The 17,646-nt window shown below is 37.6% G+C and overlaps 1 protein-coding gene across 6 annotated transcripts in view; it reads right to left on the bottom strand.

Annotated features, from left to right (window-relative positions):
* Positions 1-3,072: 3,072 nt before the first annotated feature.
* Positions 3,073-17,646, bottom strand: part of LOC148880968 (RING/U-box protein) — a 39,492-nt gene continuing 24,918 nt past the window's right edge. Inside the window, exons 9-16 of one of the 6 annotated variants that reach the window (XM_088963120.1) lie at positions 16,582-17,165; positions 16,351-16,428; positions 15,814-15,895; positions 5,592-6,772; positions 5,341-5,522; positions 5,123-5,200; positions 3,709-4,830; positions 3,073-3,516 (exon numbers count right to left, since the gene is read on the bottom strand). In XM_088963120.1, coding sequence (XP_088819246.1) covers positions 3,304-3,516; positions 3,709-4,830; positions 5,123-5,200; positions 5,341-5,522; positions 5,592-6,772; positions 15,814-15,895; positions 16,351-16,428; positions 16,582-17,165 — 3,520 coding nt within the window. In that variant the 3' untranslated portion in view covers positions 3,073-3,303. Of the gene's footprint in view, positions 3,517-3,708; positions 4,831-5,122; positions 5,201-5,340; positions 6,773-15,813; positions 15,896-16,350; positions 16,429-16,581; positions 17,166-17,646 lie in introns of all 6 variants that reach the window. The other 5 variants (XM_088963121.1, XM_088963118.1, XM_088963119.1 and 2 more) reach the window with 5 other exon arrangements.

Below are 17,646 nucleotides of genomic sequence, written 5' to 3'. Positions count from 1 at the left end.
AAAATTTAAGAAATACTCATAAGGCTATTCATTATTAAATTGTTGGTGCTTAAATCATTTTTTACTACTATTCATATCATTTTTTTTAATGATAACAGAAGGGGTTATACATTTAAGATTGGGGTGGGTTTTGTTTTCTGAACAAGAACTGTTATGTCAGCAAAAGCAATGTAGCAGTGCTTTTTGTTTTAGTAAACAACCATTCACATGCGTGAACGCCCCCCCTTCACATTTTTAAAGAAATCTTGTTTTATTTTTACATTTACAGCTTGACAGCTTTTTTATGGTCATTAACCCATTGGCAAGTTCCTAATATTCTTCCAGCTCTTTACGTGACCAAGTATCATTAGGTTTTAGTTTCACAGCTTGATGCTTACGCGTCATACACCTAGAAGTCCTGTCCTGATACAATCCTAGCTAAATGGAACACTAGCGTGTTTATTTGTTTTGATTCCATAGCCCACTATATACACACAGCAGATATCCATGCCAAGATCAAAAGTTCGCAACGTATTGGCCCTTATTGATTAATACATATCGTATTGGTAATATATATCATATTGATAGATAAGCGGTATACGAAATTTTGATCTTTTGGGGGTTTTGGGTCATTTTAGAGGGCAGTGGGTTTATTTTTGAAACTGAATTGGTACTATCGGTTTCTGAAAAACCAGTAATTAAAACTGAACCAAAGCATATTTGTTATTTGGTTGATTAATTCGATTCATCAGTTTTTTTTTTATATTTATAATATATATTATAAAAAATTATATTTTAAGTCATAAATAATATATTTCTACATATAATGTATATTTATTATTAATTTATAATATATATAAATATATAAAAATATATATGTAAACCAGTCGGTTCTATTAACTGCCACATTTTATATTAGTTAACCAAAACCCAATTGGCCGGTTCAATTAACCAGAAATTTTGATTTGGTCTTAGTGGTTCGATTCGATTTTTCGGTTTTTACCCTAAAGGGTAGTAAGGCTTTAGACCGACCGCACCTGAACAGGTTTACGAAAAAGGGGTGGCCTCATGCCTGGGTCGAAACACCGATTACGCCCCATACAGCTTGTTGGGCCGTATCAATGTTTTGACCCTTGACCGGTGCTCTTGCTTTGTCACCTCAGTACTATACCTCTACAACTTTTTTTTTTTTAGCTTCATGGGGCTACACAGCGGGAGGTAGCTCATCCCCCTCTCTTAACCCCCCAAGCCCAACCTCGTGGCACCTCACTTTATGCCTCCACATTTCTAAACATTGATGATTGATCCGTATTTCTCATCCTCTTTTATATTTGATACTAAATATGTAATTATTTATGACTGTGCCACTACTAATTATTTATAATGATGTCATTAAATTTTTATATTTTTCATATTTATTAAAATTTGTCTTTTATCTCTCATTTTATTTACAATCGGGCTGTGTTGGGCCGTGTTTTTCTCCCCTGGGATACTTTAGGGGGGTCGACCTGAGCTCACAAGACCTGTATCATGCCATGGGCCGGGCTGGTCCACAACCTAAGTCTTAAGCTAGGTTGGGCCACAAACCGGACTAATCCATTTTTTTTTAAATTTTGAAAAAAATAACGAAAAAATTAACATAAATTAAAAAAAATAAAAATTAAAGAAATCTTAAAATTTTATTTTATATGAAATTTGATGTATACAATTGTTTATATATGCAATAACAAAATAAAATAATATAATAAAATTGAAAATAAAATTACATATTATATAATTATTGTATAAAAAGATCTTAAAATTTTATTTTATATGAATTTTGATGTGTACAATTGTTTATATATGCAATAATAAAATGAAATAATATAATAAAATTGAAAATAAACTTATATATTAATATATTATATAATTATTGTATATAGTATACGACTTGGGCCCATGTCATGCCACAGGCCAAATTGGCTTGTGGGCCAAGTCTTAGGCCAAGTTGGGCCACGAACTAGGCTAAGCCATGTTTTTTTTTTAAATTATGAAAAATTTAACATAAATTAAAAAATAGACAAAAAAATTAAAGATCTTAAATTTTTATTTTAGCCTGGGCCCATGCCGTGCCATGGGCCGAGCTGGCCCGTGGGCCAAGTCTTAGGCCTGGCTACAAACTACCTATTCTAGGGCTCGGTAGCCCAATAGTTCAAACTTCAGCCCAACCCATTAACAATGCTTAGTTATTTACTCTCTCACTTGATTGTCTATTATTTATCTCATTTATTTATTTATTAAACTAAAATAATTATTATTTAACTATTTACAATTATTCCACTATAAAACAAAAATACAAGGACAAAAGTCATCTCTCCCTCTTTCACTCTATTGCCCGATGACCATGATTATTTATTGTTTTATTTTAGTAAATTAAATATATTATTATCTATAAATTTTTAGAGATAATTCCCGATCACTACCATGTACTTTGGCTCGAGTGACAATTTGGTCTTCAAACTTTCAAAATGTGACAATCCAGTACTTGTCATTAAGTCTGTTAATCAGTCGTCAAGTGGCATTTGAAAAGTAAAAAATGCTCTTTGAATGCCATCTAGTTCTCTTTATCAACCATCCAAACGTTGACAAAAACTGATCAGTCCCAAATCCTAGCCTCTTCTATTCAAAAAAATTGGTAACTGTTTAGAATAATCTACTGTTGATTTTATTGTCAATGTTTAGATGGTTGATAAAGAGAATTAGATGGCATTCTTAGGACATTTTTGACTTTTCCAATGTAACTTAATGACTGATTAACGGTTAACGGCAGGTATTGGATTGTCACATTTTGAAAGTTTGAGTACTGAATTGTCGCATTTTAAAATTTGAAATCCAAATTATCACTCGAGCCAAAATACAAGGTACTGATCAGGAATTTTCCCAAATTTTTATTTATTTTAAATAATTTTTTTTTTCAATAAACTTTTAATTAAAAAAAATTACCTTTCTCAAAATTTTCTCACAAGCTACTTACCATCATGATTTGCCCCTGCAACGCAGGGCCCTTCCGCTAGTAATCCTATTAATCATTTGTTGGTTGAGGATGCAGTTCAATGCTCTTATGAAGCATACCCCGTATAATTATATACATTCAAATAAGCTTCAATTCAACCCAAGTTTCATACACCCTCATAGATCCTGGAATTTCATTAACAGCCAAAACAGGATTATAGGTTGGATGCTACCCTTCTTTTTCTCCTTTCGCCTCCTTTTCTGCAAAATAGAAGGAGGTCGAAGATAGGCTGCCAGAGAAGGATCTAGAAACTGCCTTTAAACTGGGGTCCATTACTCTTGTTTATCCTTAGCAGCTTTAACATATTGCTCTGCAAGTTTCTTCACTTTCTCCCCTTCCTTTATTAGGAAATTTGCATTCTTGGCCTTTACATGGTATTTCATAACTTTATCTGTTGTTTTAGCCACGGCCCATCTGTACTGGTCCACTGTGATCACCCCACTTTTGCACAGTGGCCTGATGTGTTCTTTAATATACGCTTCCACCTGCAAGACAGTATTTGGATACACCAATCATTGTACAGAGAACCAGTAAAACACAAGAAGCATAATAGAATTGAGATGGCTAAATGTACATAAAAAAAATGAAAACAAAAGAAAAAAAAAACCTGACTTGACCACTAGATCTTTCAGTTGTCAGAAGGAAGTAAAAAAAGACAGGATACTTCACTATAGTACCTTTATGGATATGGAATGGCTGAGGTCCAACTGCTTGTGATTTTTGGGGCTTGTCTCCTTCCTTGGTACAGTTTCTCTCGTTAGAGAATGCTTTGGTGAACTGTTTCCCACAGAAGAGTCATGTTCAATAGAAAATCTACCTGTGACTGATATATTCTCTGTACTGTTCTCATTCTCATGATTGGGAATAGATGCTTTATTTGATCCACAAGTTTTATTTTCTGCAGGAGCTATTTCTTCAGATGACGCTTCCTTCTGGACCAACTTATCTGGCTCTCTTGATGCATTTATGGGAAACCTTTCTACCAGGGGTTCTTTGTCAGGGCCATATAACTCCTCACATTCTGCCATAGAAGGCTCTGCATCTCCATCTTGTAAAGATTCTAATGGAAGACTTTGTCTGCCAACCTTAACAGTTGAGTTTGAGCTTTGAATGTCACTATCTTTATGGCATTCCAACATGGGAGAATCCATTGACTCCTCAGCAACCCGTAATCTTCCATTATCTTTAAAATCTAGACCATTATTTTCTCTTTCAGAGTTGAGAGTGGAGAATACAACCTTCATTTTTGAATCACCTTCTTGTGGTTGTGACTTGGGTGCCCTCAAAGAAGGTGCACTGATATAATCTTCCTCTTCCAGATCATACTCAAAATCCCCATATATATCCAATTCTGGATGAGAATCCATATTGAATATATCTACAGGCCCATCCTCCTCTTGGACCTTTAATGAGGTGTCCTCTTCATCATCCTGCTCTTTCATTGGGCAATAAGGACTGTTTGGTGGGGACTCAGACAGAAGGCCTGCCAGTTTCAGTGCTTCTTCCACTGTTGGATCAAAACAGGAATCTTTGGCAGCTGCTGGTTCTGTACTTCTTGCAATGTCTTCTGATGGAGGATTTAATTCTTTGGCTTCAGTACCAGGTTTGCAGTTATTTCTATGTTGAGACAGAACCTGAGAGCAAAGATTCACATATACAAGCTTGCTGTTTGATCTATCAGCAATCTCCTTTTCAATGTTGACAGCATCTGCAATGGCCAACTCTGTGACTGCAGTTCTACAAATAATGGGAAGATTTGCTATCCTCAAGAAATGTTCTGTCAGGCGGTAAAGTTGTGCCTGTACAACAAACATTTCATAAATTATCTACAACTCAGATGGGCCAACTGATGTCAAAAGAAAGGAACCTTAAAAATCATGAAGAAAAACTCTACATTAATCTTGTTTGGAAGTGTTATAAAAGATACTTAATCAGTTCTGAAGGGAAAAAAACTTATAGAAGTCATAAATAGTGCCTACGCAATTACATAATTAATAAAGGTCCATGCAAAAATTTATTAATTTCAGAGAATAAACAGATATTTCTGTTTAAGCATGTTAAAAACAGTCTAATGCATGAGGCGCTATATACCTGCCTAACTGATACTGGAACTTTATTATGGCGGATGGGTGCAAGTACTGGTCTCATATCTATCGGCAGTTGGGCCTGCTAAAATCAACCAAAGTTAAAACATTTCTAAGATGAACTGGCACTTTAATCAATTTCAGCAAAAGAAATTTATTGGCATAACAATAAGGGATAGTTGCCTACTTTGGTATACTATCAGCAAAAAAGGGTTATTGACATACCAATAAAGGATAATTGCCTTTGAGAACTGCAATATCTTCCTGTTTCATTTGAACTGCATCCTTGCCTCCCATAGCGGTCTTTCTTGCAAGAACCTCCAGGGCCCATTTCCTTTTATCTATCTTTACATTATCAGATTTACTAGCAGTGTCCTTTGTATCTTGGGATTTCACTTTGGAACCACCTGACAAAGAAATAGAGTTCAGCCTGCTTGTGGGTCCATTGGGATGTATTTTCAAAGAATTAGACTCACATTTTAAGCTTGGAGCACCACCCTTTTTTCCCTTATCAACTGAAGGAATGGCTGTCATTGAAGGTGTCTGGACTGTATGATTGTCAAATTTTGGATTAAAATTTTTTGTTGTTGAACTATCTTCTTTTATCTGTTCATTGTTGCTAATGCATGTAAGGGCTGAGAGAGGCTTGATATCATCCTTCCTAGGGAAGACAGATGTATCTGCTAGATACAACCTGGAAAGAATGGGATTTGAAGCCTCCCCTTCAGACCCTTTTTCCATCTCTGAGCTCTTTCTTAGGAGGTCAAGAACAAACTTTAGCGTCTCAACCTTTTCAGGCTTTGTAGTCCTCATGCACCGATGCTTCCAGAACTCAATTTCCCAATCCCTGTCCCATGCACGTCTCCGTCTTCCATTGCTTGTCCCATATATTTTCTTTGTTAGATTCTCACGGACCTTTCCTTTCTGCAACAATGACTTCTTTGACTTCACAAGAAAAGTATTTAACTGCTTAACTGGTTCAGTTTTGGGTCCTGCTATTGCAGCTCTGAATGCAGCAAGAAGTTTTGGATCAAAGATGTAATTTTTCCCAAAATCTTTCGAAGACTTGTTACGGACAGCTTCTCTAATTTCTTCTCTTAGTTTCTGGACTAGCACTGCAGACTCTTTGTCGTCGGAGGCTCTCCTCATTATCTTTTTAACTCTCAATCCAACTGCATTATCTCTTTCTTTTGAGGAGTTATCAGTAGGGTGTGGGTGCGTAGGCCTTCTGGAAGATCTATAGTCTGTCTCCTGAACTATACTCATAATGTCTGAAGGTGCAACTTCCTTATCTAAATGACCTTGCAACTTATTATTTTCACAAACTGCTAGCAAACTGGAACACTTTTGACTGTCATTCTGTACAGAATCACTAGCTTGAATCTCTTGATGTTCACCTTCACGCTCAGATCTGGCTTTCTTTGTGGAAGGGGAAACTTCCTTATCTAAATTATCATGCAACTTATTATTTTCACAAACTGCTATCGGACTAGAACATTTTTTAGTTTCATCCTGTACAGAATCACTAGCTTGACACTGAGGAATTTCTTGATGTTCTCCCTCAGATCTGGCTTTCTTTGTGGAAACCTTAGTCTTGATTTTATCACTGGTTTCTCTGTCCTCACATTCAGTATGGTCACCTATCTGAGCATCATCTCTGAAAAGACCAAGACCAGGAAAAGGGAATATTAAGGGCAGGATAGTAATTCAATATGCATTAAGAAGACAAGGAATACACGTGTTCCAAGCCAAAGTAGCATTGCTCCAAAGGAGCCCAATGCCAATCTATAAACAATGTAAAGGCATTAAGCTTGCCCAAGTTATTGGTTTCACACAACTAAGCCAACCACATACAGCACATTACACATAATCCTAATCAGTTCTTCCCTTTCTTTGTTGGTTGAACACATATACCAATAATACAGTGATATAATTTTTTTCCACAAAAAAAAAAAGCAAAAGAAAACACACATCGGAGTAGCTCTAAAAGAATGCCTTAAATCTCAAAAAACTAGAGTGCCAACCAAGAACTAACTTAGCTAATTTATCACAATAATGCCCCAAAGAAAAAAACAAAAGAATGAAGAAGAATGAAAAGAAACTCCTAGTTTTTTTTTTTTTTTTATAGGAAACAGTAACTTCCATTAGAGAATTGAATTACAGGCTTACCACCCACAAAATGGATGGAAAAAGAAAATCAAAAACTTACAAACAGGCACAAAACAAAGCCTCCCTAGTAACTCCTTGCTTAGCTAAAGTGTCAGCCATTCCATTTGCTGACCTTCTTACCCATTTAAAATGCACCCCAATCTCCCTTGCTAAGCTAATAATCTCTCTTAGAGGCTGTCTAAGAGACCACACTCCCAGGTTTCCAGCTTGCATCCACCCTATTACCAGCTTGGAGTCTCCTTCCACTTCTAATTTCTGCATTCCCCATTGTTTCACCAGTTTCAAACCTTGAAAGTAAGGCCATTACTTCTGCCCTTAATGAATCTCCCACTCCAACTGGGCCCGAGTAAAGGGCCAAGACTTTTCCTTCCACGTTTCTGTACACATCCCCAACTCCCAATTGACCTGGATTATCCAAGGAGTTTCCATCAAAGTTTAGCTTCACCCTGAACTGAGGCGGTGGTACCCAACACTCTTGTACCACAGGGGAGGAAGGCGAGGATATAGCTATAGCACCCCAATTTCTAATTAAGTCAGCTGAGGAGAAGTCCTTGAAGAGATGGTGTACATTCGGCCAATGCATAACCTTGATGGTGACAACCTTCACAAGTGCTTCCTTGGATTTTTCTTGCCCTAGGAAGATCCTATTGTTTCTCTCTTCCCAAATTGACCATAGGATGGCTGCTCTTGTTATTCTCCACATTGCTCTGCCCCTTTTCCTTGGTTGTCAGAAGAAGCTAGAGTCAAAAAGGTTCAGCACACCCGAGGGGGGGTTTCATCTGTAACCAAACAAAGAAGAGAACCAATCCCACAAATAATAAGCAAAAGGACAAGAAATCAAAAGATGAGTAGCTGTCTCACCATTTCTTAAGAAAAGATAACAGACATGTGGGGAAAGATCTGGTCTTTTTCTTTGAAGTACATCCATAGTATTGATCTTTTGAAGAGCCACTACCCAGCAAAAAGCCCTAACCTTTGGCGGCACAGGAGAATACCAGATTTCTTTAGCAGGAAATGAGACAGACATAAAAGAAGACTGAACTAAGGCGTTGAAAAAAGATGAACAAGAGAAAGTCCCTATAGAGGACTCTTTCCAAATTCTACTATCTGGGCAGGAAAGATCTAGGAAAACTGAATTCAACACAGTGAATAACTCATCTGCAGAAGCCAATTCTGAGTCCCTCAACCTTCTTCTCAAACCCAAATCCCAAGCCCCCTCAGACACACGAAGTGAGGAGATGGTTTTGAATTTATTTAGAGAAAGAGAATACATTACCGGGGATCTATCCTTAAGGGGGGTGTTCCCAAGCCAAAGGTCCTCCCAAAACAGAATTTTATTACCTAAGCACACATCAAATCTGATGAAAAGCTAAAAGGAAGACAAGATTCCATAATTGCTTTCCAAGGGGAAAAATGAGAAGCCCTAGGGTCGACGCCAACATCCCAACCATTAGTTGCCATCCCATGAATACTTTCCACCACCAAGTGCCACAAACTGTCCTGCTCCACAAGAAATCTCCACAACCACTTTCCTAACAAAGCTACATTTCTTAATCTGATATTGCCAATGCCTAGACCCCTCGCTTCCTTTTTCCTAGAAACTACTTCCCACTTCACTAAATGGTCATTTTTTGAGTCACCTGGTTCCCACAGAAAATCTCTCATGAGCTTTTCTAACTTACTGGCAACCTTGGAAGGAAGCTTAAAGGTAGACAGAAAATACACCGGAATGTTGGTTAGAGTGGACCTTATTAAAGTAAGTCTACCCCCTAGTGAGATATAATTTCTCTTCCACCCTACTAGCTTCTTAGTGAATCTTTCTAAGACTGGGTACCAAAAGTTTTCTGTTACGGGATTTCCCCCCAGGGGCAGACCTAAATATACCAAAGGCCAACCACTTACCTCACAACCCAAAGCCCTAGCCACCAACTTCACTTCATTCCGTAAATTCACCCCCACTACACAACTCTTGTTCCAATTGATTTTCAGTTTGGAGACTCAAAATGCATCACCACCAATCTCAAATTATCCATCACCTCAATTTCCCCTTCACAAAAGAGAATGATATCATCCGCAAACTGTAGGTGAGTGACAATCACTTGTTGCCTCCCAACTCTCCATCCTTTAGTAGATTTCTTGAATCAGCCCTAGAAATCAAGACACTTAGGACATCCACTACTAAGGTGAAGAGGAAAGGTGACAAAGGGTCTCCTTGTCTAAAGCCCCTCTTCGCAAGAAAGAAGTCCCTAGCTACTCCATTCACTAGGATTGCGAAGTGACAATAGGTAAATACAACCCTTCATCCACTTACACTATCTCTCCCCAAAGCCTATATTCTTCAACACTTCTAGCAAGAAACCCCAATCCACCAGATCATAAGCCTTTTCTAAGTCAAGTTTACAGAACAAACCTTTTTCTCCTTTCCTTTTTTCATAATCCACACATTCATTAGCTATTAAAATCTGATCAATAATTTGTCTTGTTAGATAGTGTATGCCCTTAGCTCCAATCAGCATGATGTACATTATGACATTTATTGTAAATGAATAAAGTACAATATTTGATTCATGTTATTGTGGTATGTTTCTGTGTAATACCCTTAAACTGGACAAATATGAGATTCGTGTTAGTTTAGAATCTTCATAGTCGTTGGATAGATCTGGGGAGACTTATCCTGCCAAGGCTGACACTGATGTACCGCCAAGTTGGTTGGGGTGGCTTGTCTCAACTGCCAGGGTGAGACCTGAGGTACATGCAGTGTGGGTTTTCTTAAAACCCTGAACCAGACCAAATTCCAGTATTGCCCTAGACCTTGGAGACGGATGGGCAAAACTGGAATGTTACGCCTAAGCCCTAGACTTGATTATGATACTACACTAGGTGTCGGATTGGGCTGTCTTTGATGTGCCAAACAATGAGATCCTTAGCAGGGGTCAAAACCTAGGTATGTTGGGACAACCCGAGAATTCATCTGAGTGGGTGAACATAGTGACAAGATCAGCCCATTTGTCGGACAAGGTGAACGATCAGGAAAATGCACTCTCTCTAATGGAAACCTAAGCTGCCGGCAGTGGATTTCAAATGTGTTTGAAATTTGGTTTTGCAAAATATATTTATATAGAGATATACTTATATATTATGGTTTCACAAATTGTTTGCAAAAGGTTTTAATTCCTAGGATCCATGTGAGTAGAGAGTGCAGTACTGTACCTTGCAGCCGAGGGAGAGGTCCTCTCTTGTCGGGGCAGTGTTTGATCATTAAGGGCTGAGAAGTTAAGTGTAAGACCATTGAGGGTTACACCTGATGGGCTAATCTTGCATCTGCCCACAGTCCTTGGGCCTTCATAAGATGGCTGGACCCAAGGACCATTTAGTGTAAATGTTGGGCCCATTAAGAGCCCATAGTGATGGACTCAAGGGGTTCTCAGTAGTGAATTCGGCCAGGCCTTGTAACAGAGGCTAGGTTGAACTCATGTGGCTGATGTGTAGATCAATGTTAGGGTCCCATGCCATACAAAGAGAGCCAAGCTAGCCAGCATTAAAAGGAAGTGAGCCTGAAAGCTTAATGGGGATTAGCAGATAAGGATAAGAGGATAACTCTTATCCACTTAAAGAGTCTAGATCCAAATAAAGATTTAGATTAGGGAACTCCTAATTTGATTAGGAATATGCTGATCTTTATCTATAGATAAGATAAGGGATTATCCTTATCACTTAAAGAGTCCAGATTCAAATAAAGATTTGGATCAAGAGACTCCTAATAAGATTAGGAGGTTGTCTCTTTAAGGCTATAAATAGAGAGCAGGGCGGATCTGAAAAAGACATAGACATTACAGAAGACAACTCAATTTGACTGATTTTGCCTTTAGTGCTTTTTCTCCATGCTCTTGCCACCCTACCTTGTTCGATCTCCAATTCTTGGATCTGATCAAGATTTGATCTTGATGTCGTTTCTTGCTAGAAGAAACAATTTTGAAGTTGTGCTCACTACCCCATTCAATTTTTGCTAAAGAATCACAAGTTCTTGGTGAAGAACTACCTGTTGATCCTACCTCATCCTAAGTTGTGCCATCTGCTGTGGAGGGAGGATTTGGTACACTCTTTGGGCGTAAACACCTACGCTGGGAGGAGCTTTTTGCGTGGATTCCGTATCAAGTATATCCCTCCCTAATCTTGGTTTCAGATTTGGTCCGGTTTGGTTACAAGAACGAACCTTGAAAATGGAGTTTTCTAAATTGCTAATAGTATTCCCGGATGGGGGTAAAGAAATTTTTTGAAATTTCGCCCAAACTTCCTACAGGGTTCGGCCATCCATATGATGGATCTCCCATCCCTTCATGTCTCCCTTTCTCAAAGGCCCCTTGATTTGGTGAGATTAAGGAATGAAGGACTTTCTTGAGTCTTAGTGCAAGAACTTTAGAAATGATCATATACAGACTCCCAATTAGACTGATCGGTTTAAAGTCCTTGGGCTGAACTGCAGGCACCTTCTTAGGAATCAAAGCTATGAAAGTATCATTTGCACTAGTATTTATTTTTCCTCTTTCAAAGAACTCCAAGAAGACCTCCACTAGGTCATCACCTAAGATGTTCCAACAGTCTTGATAAAAAGTCATAGTGAATCCATCCGGGCCCGGGGCTTTTGATCTTGCCATAGAGAAAGCAACCTCCTTTATTTCTTGAACCTCAAACGGTCTTTCCAGGGGTTCCAACAATTCCCTTTCTCCAACATGCCACTCAAAGTCGGTTAGAGTCTCTCTTACTCTACTAGGGCTGTCATAAATGGATTTAAAATGCTTCACAAAAGCTTTTGCAATCTCTTCCTCTCTTATCAACATTGCCCCATTCCAAACTTTTCACTATGTTCTTCTTCTTTCTTCCACTTGCCAAGCTAAGGAAAAATCTTGTATTACCATCTCCTTCTTTCAACCACTTGCATCTTGATTTTTGTCTCAAACTTATCTCTTCTTTTTTGAGAATTTCCTCCAAATCCTGTTTCAACTTCCATCTCTCTTTCCTTTCTTCACGACTCGATCCTCTCTCTACCTCAGCAACATCAAGTTCTTGAATCCTTTTACTAATAGCCTCCTTTCTGTCTTCAATTCTACCAAACTCTTCTTTGTTCCAAGCTTTGGTCTTGGCTTTTAGCTTTTGTAGCTTCTTATAAAATCTATATCCCTTCCATCTAAACTCCACCTGATCCTCTTCCCACCATTCTTTCACTTTCTTTTGAAAGTCTAGATGTAACAACCACATGTTTTCAAATCTAAAGGGGCAGGTCCTCCTCCTAGTCTTTCTTGAGATAGTCTAATTGGACAATGATCCGACGTAGGTCTAGGTAGTGCCCTCATCACCAAAGCACCCCATACTTCCTCCTAATTTAAAGAGAATAAAAATCTGTCTAGTTTACAACAAAGGGGTTCTTCTTGAAAATTAGACCAGGTAAAATCAGTTTGCACCAACGGTAGCTCCCCCAATTCAAAAGAATCCACAAAACAGTTGAACTTCCTCATACTTGAGGTGATCCTATGGTTGGGGTTATTTGTTTCAGTTACAAACCTGATGACATTAAAATCCCCTCCCAAGCACCACGGACCCTCCCACAATCCCCTTATAGCTGTTAATTCCTCCCAAAACTCCTCCCTTTCTCTATACAAATTTGGCCCATAAACATTTGTTAAAGCCCATTCCAATCCATCAATTCTTCTTCTAAATTTCACTATAACCGTATAGTTACCAATTAATTCTTCTCTACAGTCCAAATCCTCGTTTTCCAAATTGTTAGAATACCCCCGAGGCCCCCCAAGATTGTGCAAGATTGGAAAGGGGAAGAAAGTTTCTAAAGAACATCACTCATCTGTTTCACCAGATATGGCAGGGACTTGACACGGAAATAATATGCATTGAAAAAATAAAGTACCTTGATATTTATCAAAAATAAAAAGTACCTGGCACGGACACACTAATCATTAACTAAACTTATATCCATCAAAAAACCAAGTGAAACAAAGCAAGTCAAACCCATCTTCAAGAATCCAGGTAAAATATGCATTCACATACTCAATTAATGTGCTCCTTTTTTTGCCAGGAGAAGGGCTGGAGCATGCTAAGGTCATTAATATCACAATATTATATTACTAAATAAAACATAAATCCTGAATATGTAAAACCAGGAAAAAAAGGCCATTACCCAATGTTGGCACCAGCTATCTGAGATCTTGGAGAGGTGGACCGGATAGTCCTACCCTTTGGCAATTTTTTATGCAAAGTGGTTGCTCTCAGACTCAAACCCATGTCTCACACTTGTCACCCCAAAATTTTATCATTATACCAAGCAATGGCCACTTGAATACGTAAAACCAGTATCATAATAAAAATCACACCAGAACCTCATCTAGAAAATCTACAGTAGTACAGTAAACAAAATAACTGCTGTCAGTAAAGAGCTCTGTGGTAGTTCACACTACAAATTTTATTGCTTTTATAATGAAGTATAATATCCCTTTCATGGTTCATAAACACATTACCAATACCTGAATCCCCAGGGTTTACTCTACAGCCACCAAAGTTCATCTTAATTATGCCCAGTGGTAGGGGTGATAATTTGTAGCTCCACCTGGAAGTTTTAGGTGTTGTGTCAAGGCCTAGAAATTTCTAGGTGGGGCCTGGGCCCAATACTTTAGGCCTAGCCTGGCCTACAAACATGGTTTAAAATATCCATATATTTCCTAATATTTACATGACATTTCCATTTCCATGGGTACTGACACGAAATATTACTGGAATTGACATATTCATGAGTGTATCAACACTATGTGGAGTTAAGAGATGGTACAACATAAGTTGCCAACAATATTGTAGATATGTGGAGTAGCATTATTATAGCCTGCCTAATGAACATGATTACTACTTTGAGCCAGCTCAAAATTCTTTTCAAATATGAAGATTAAGTCTTAGTTTTGTTTGTGTAATAGATTATTTGGTCGGTGTGTTAGAATCATTTGCTTGAACTCACTCTATCATGCAGTTCACAGGACAACTTTGCAACATATTATTCTGTCTATTAACCTCAGTTTCTTAGCTTCTTTTATGTTTTGCGACAAGACAGTTATTTAAATGTGCACCTATGTTTCTTTTATCATTTCATAAAATATCATTCTATATTTTGCAGATTTCACAATGTTTTTCCATTGACATCAACATATATATATATACACATGCAATATGGCACATAACACATTATATTTTATATTCTATATTTAAAATATTAGCACTGTTTTCAAAACCGGACCGAATCGGACGGTCGGACTGGAAAAACCGGGAACCGGTCACCTGATCGGTTCTGTTTTCCTCCAAAACCACTTTTTCTTCTAAAACTGTTGATTTTGGTCAGCAAACCACTGAACCGGCCGGCTAACAGTTCGAACCGTTCGAACGGTTTTGACCGTTTTTCAATTTTTACATTTTTTTATTTTTTTGTCAACGGGCCGGCCGTTCGGGTCGAATGGTCGGACTGTTCGAACCAGTAACCAGACCCCTGATCGGTTCGGTCACCGGTTCGTTTTTAAAAACCATGAATATTAGGCTCAAAAGCCTGGCTCTGTTTGGCCCATGATCACCCCTACCAATGGGGAGGAGAACCATGCTATAATGGGTCTGTAGCATGTAGATGATGTTGATGCCACAGTAGACCAGACTCTAAGGATATCATTTGTAGTAAAGAAGAATTCTTCTCTCGTCTTAAATTCAATCAATGACTCTAACATTCATCAAGCTAATTATTGATCCTAGACTGATGTTTACCTTGGAATGTTCTCACATTTCATTCCTCCCAAATGGTCCATATTATGGGCCACTCTTGTACATCTCCACAAGGTTTTCCCTCTTTTCTTTCTTGGCGAGAAAAGGCATAGTCAAAACAAAGTGGCTTCATCCAACAGGAGGAACCACCTAGCATCAAATAAAGTAAAAAAAAAAAAAAAAAAAAAAAGCTCCCAAATACTGTTTACCAACTGACAGCAGATAGGTTGCATGTTTATTTTATTTTATTTTTTTACTTTTCTATTTCAAAGTTGTTGTTTTTCAATGTAGGTTTAATGGTTAACCATGTAGAAGGAAATAGGCAACCCACATGTCTACCGAGAGTGACAAAACAAAATGTTAATGTATCTTCTATCCTAATTTTTCATAAGAGGTCATGTTAATGTCAGTATTCCCCTACATTTGAACAAGAAAAACAAAACAGAGATTCCACTATTGAATTAAGAAGACTGTAGGAAGTAGGAACACCTTTTTGGTAATCAAGGCTTTCTTTGGACATGAAAGTCCAGTCTAAGAGAAAACGTGTGTTTATAATTGCAACTGCTGCCTAAATCCAAACAAAACGTAGCTTTAAAAGAATCTTCCCAGGTGTGTGCATGTTTAAAGTTGTAATCCAAGAAAACAATAGCTGGATGCTAGTAAGTAGTAGTAAACAACCAAGAAGTTGTTTAACAAGAAAAAAGTAAAGCTCTTTTAATGACTAGTGACCTGGAACTTGTAAATTTTCTCTTCAAGCTAGTTACTCCATCAACACCCACATTATCATTAGGATCCACATCCACCCTGTCAACTGAAAAATTGCAGCAAAGAGGTGAATGAGCTAATGTAAGAAAAGTAGTATTACAAGTTGAACAAAATGTTTTAAAATGTGGATGGTATCAGTAAGACAAGCCAATTGGGTCAACTTGCAGGTTTACCAAGTCAATCAAGACAAGTTATTGAGCTCAAGTAAACATCATATATCAAGTCCTGGCTAAGGTTTAAATTGTCCCTATGACTAATCTGGACAGTTTTCAACCAGCAAATTCAAAGTTTTGTATGCATATCTGGATCTGAGATAAAAAAACTGTTTAGAAACTCTGGTTAGTGAATTGACATCCAGTGGCTGATCTAGTTGTGGTTTTAAAAGATAGGTTTCATGTATCCAGCCTATCCCTCCCAATGCCCTGGGTAGCTGAGACAGGCATTGGGTAATAGTCCTTTCAGCATAGAAAGAAAAGTAGAAGCCACACAATACTCCTATACCTGACAAAGAGGATTCTTCTAAAGAATTGTGCTGCTGTACATCCCCAGCAACTATATTTGCATCATCCACCTTGTCAACTAGAATCATTCAAAATTTCAATAGAGAAGTAGAATATGTCAAACATATAAAGAATTCAGATGCACACCGTAAACCACTGGATTAAAATTAGGATAGAAGATACAATCTTATAATGGATTTTTTTTTTGATAAATCTTATGATGGATGATTACCTGACAAAGAAGATCCAAAAGATAAGCCAAGATGAAGATCAATATCAGATTCAGTTCCAGATGGTTCAATCTTAAAAAAGGATTTAGCATAGAGGAGATGCGAAGAAGTTTCACACTCACTGTGACCGTTTGGTTCACAAATCTCATTATCAACATTTTTTGTATCAAACTGACTAAGAACAGAAGAGTTGTCAGATAAAGTGAAGGATGGGTTCTGTGTTAATGATAACACTAACGATGTTTCCTCTGCCCCAACATTTGTTTGAATACTAGTACTCTCCTTTAATTGTGCTTCCAGGTTGGGACTACTTGCATTGGAATTAATTAACAATGTTTCTATCTTTGGGTCCTTGTTGATTTCTAGGAGTGACAGAAAGTCCTCACTTGATCCTCCATCCAACTGCATTTCTCCAACCATTGAGACCACAACAGCTGTCTCTCCAGTATCAGCAACCGAGACTGATACCTTTCCAGAAAACATAGCATCAACAGGATGTTCTTGAACTATATCTGGATCACATTGGTTGTTTGGTCTTTGTACTGAAATCACATCTGATTTTTTTGGCACTTCATCAATTACACACCTATGTAAACCAAAAAATAATAATAACAGATGGTTAACAAAATGACACCAGGGGTATTCTTTAAGAAAATGGGAAATCCTGCCAACACTACACAGCTCACATGCATGCAAGGATAAGGGGGAAATTTGAGAGAAACCCATACCATAGATCCTACATACAAGGTCCTTAAAGTAAAATAAATACATAACCAAGCAATCAGTCTAGCTGTATCAGATGAATGGGACCCAAGTAAAGACTTATTTTTCCTTAGTTGCCACCATTCTTCCCTAATTACCTTACAGTATACTTTGGATGACTAGTAACTATATGATTTTTTTTTTCATATTAATTACTTGAACTTTAGATATATCATAGTTAAGATATAAATTGAAAATTAACAAAAGTAACAATATGACTAAAAATAAACTTAAATACTTGTACTAAATGTGCACATGCAAATATTTTAAATTACAATAATTACTAAATTTTGTGTTCCATTTCT

This window comes from Nelumbo lutea, chromosome 1 (genome assembly GCF_056320005.1).
Source record: "Nelumbo lutea isolate HS-2025 chromosome 1, American lotus-T2T, whole genome shotgun sequence".
Taxonomy (NCBI): domain Eukaryota; kingdom Viridiplantae; phylum Streptophyta; class Magnoliopsida; order Proteales; family Nelumbonaceae; genus Nelumbo; species Nelumbo lutea.
Note: the sequence above shows the minus strand (reverse complement) of the source record. Positions and strands in the feature narration are given on the sequence as shown.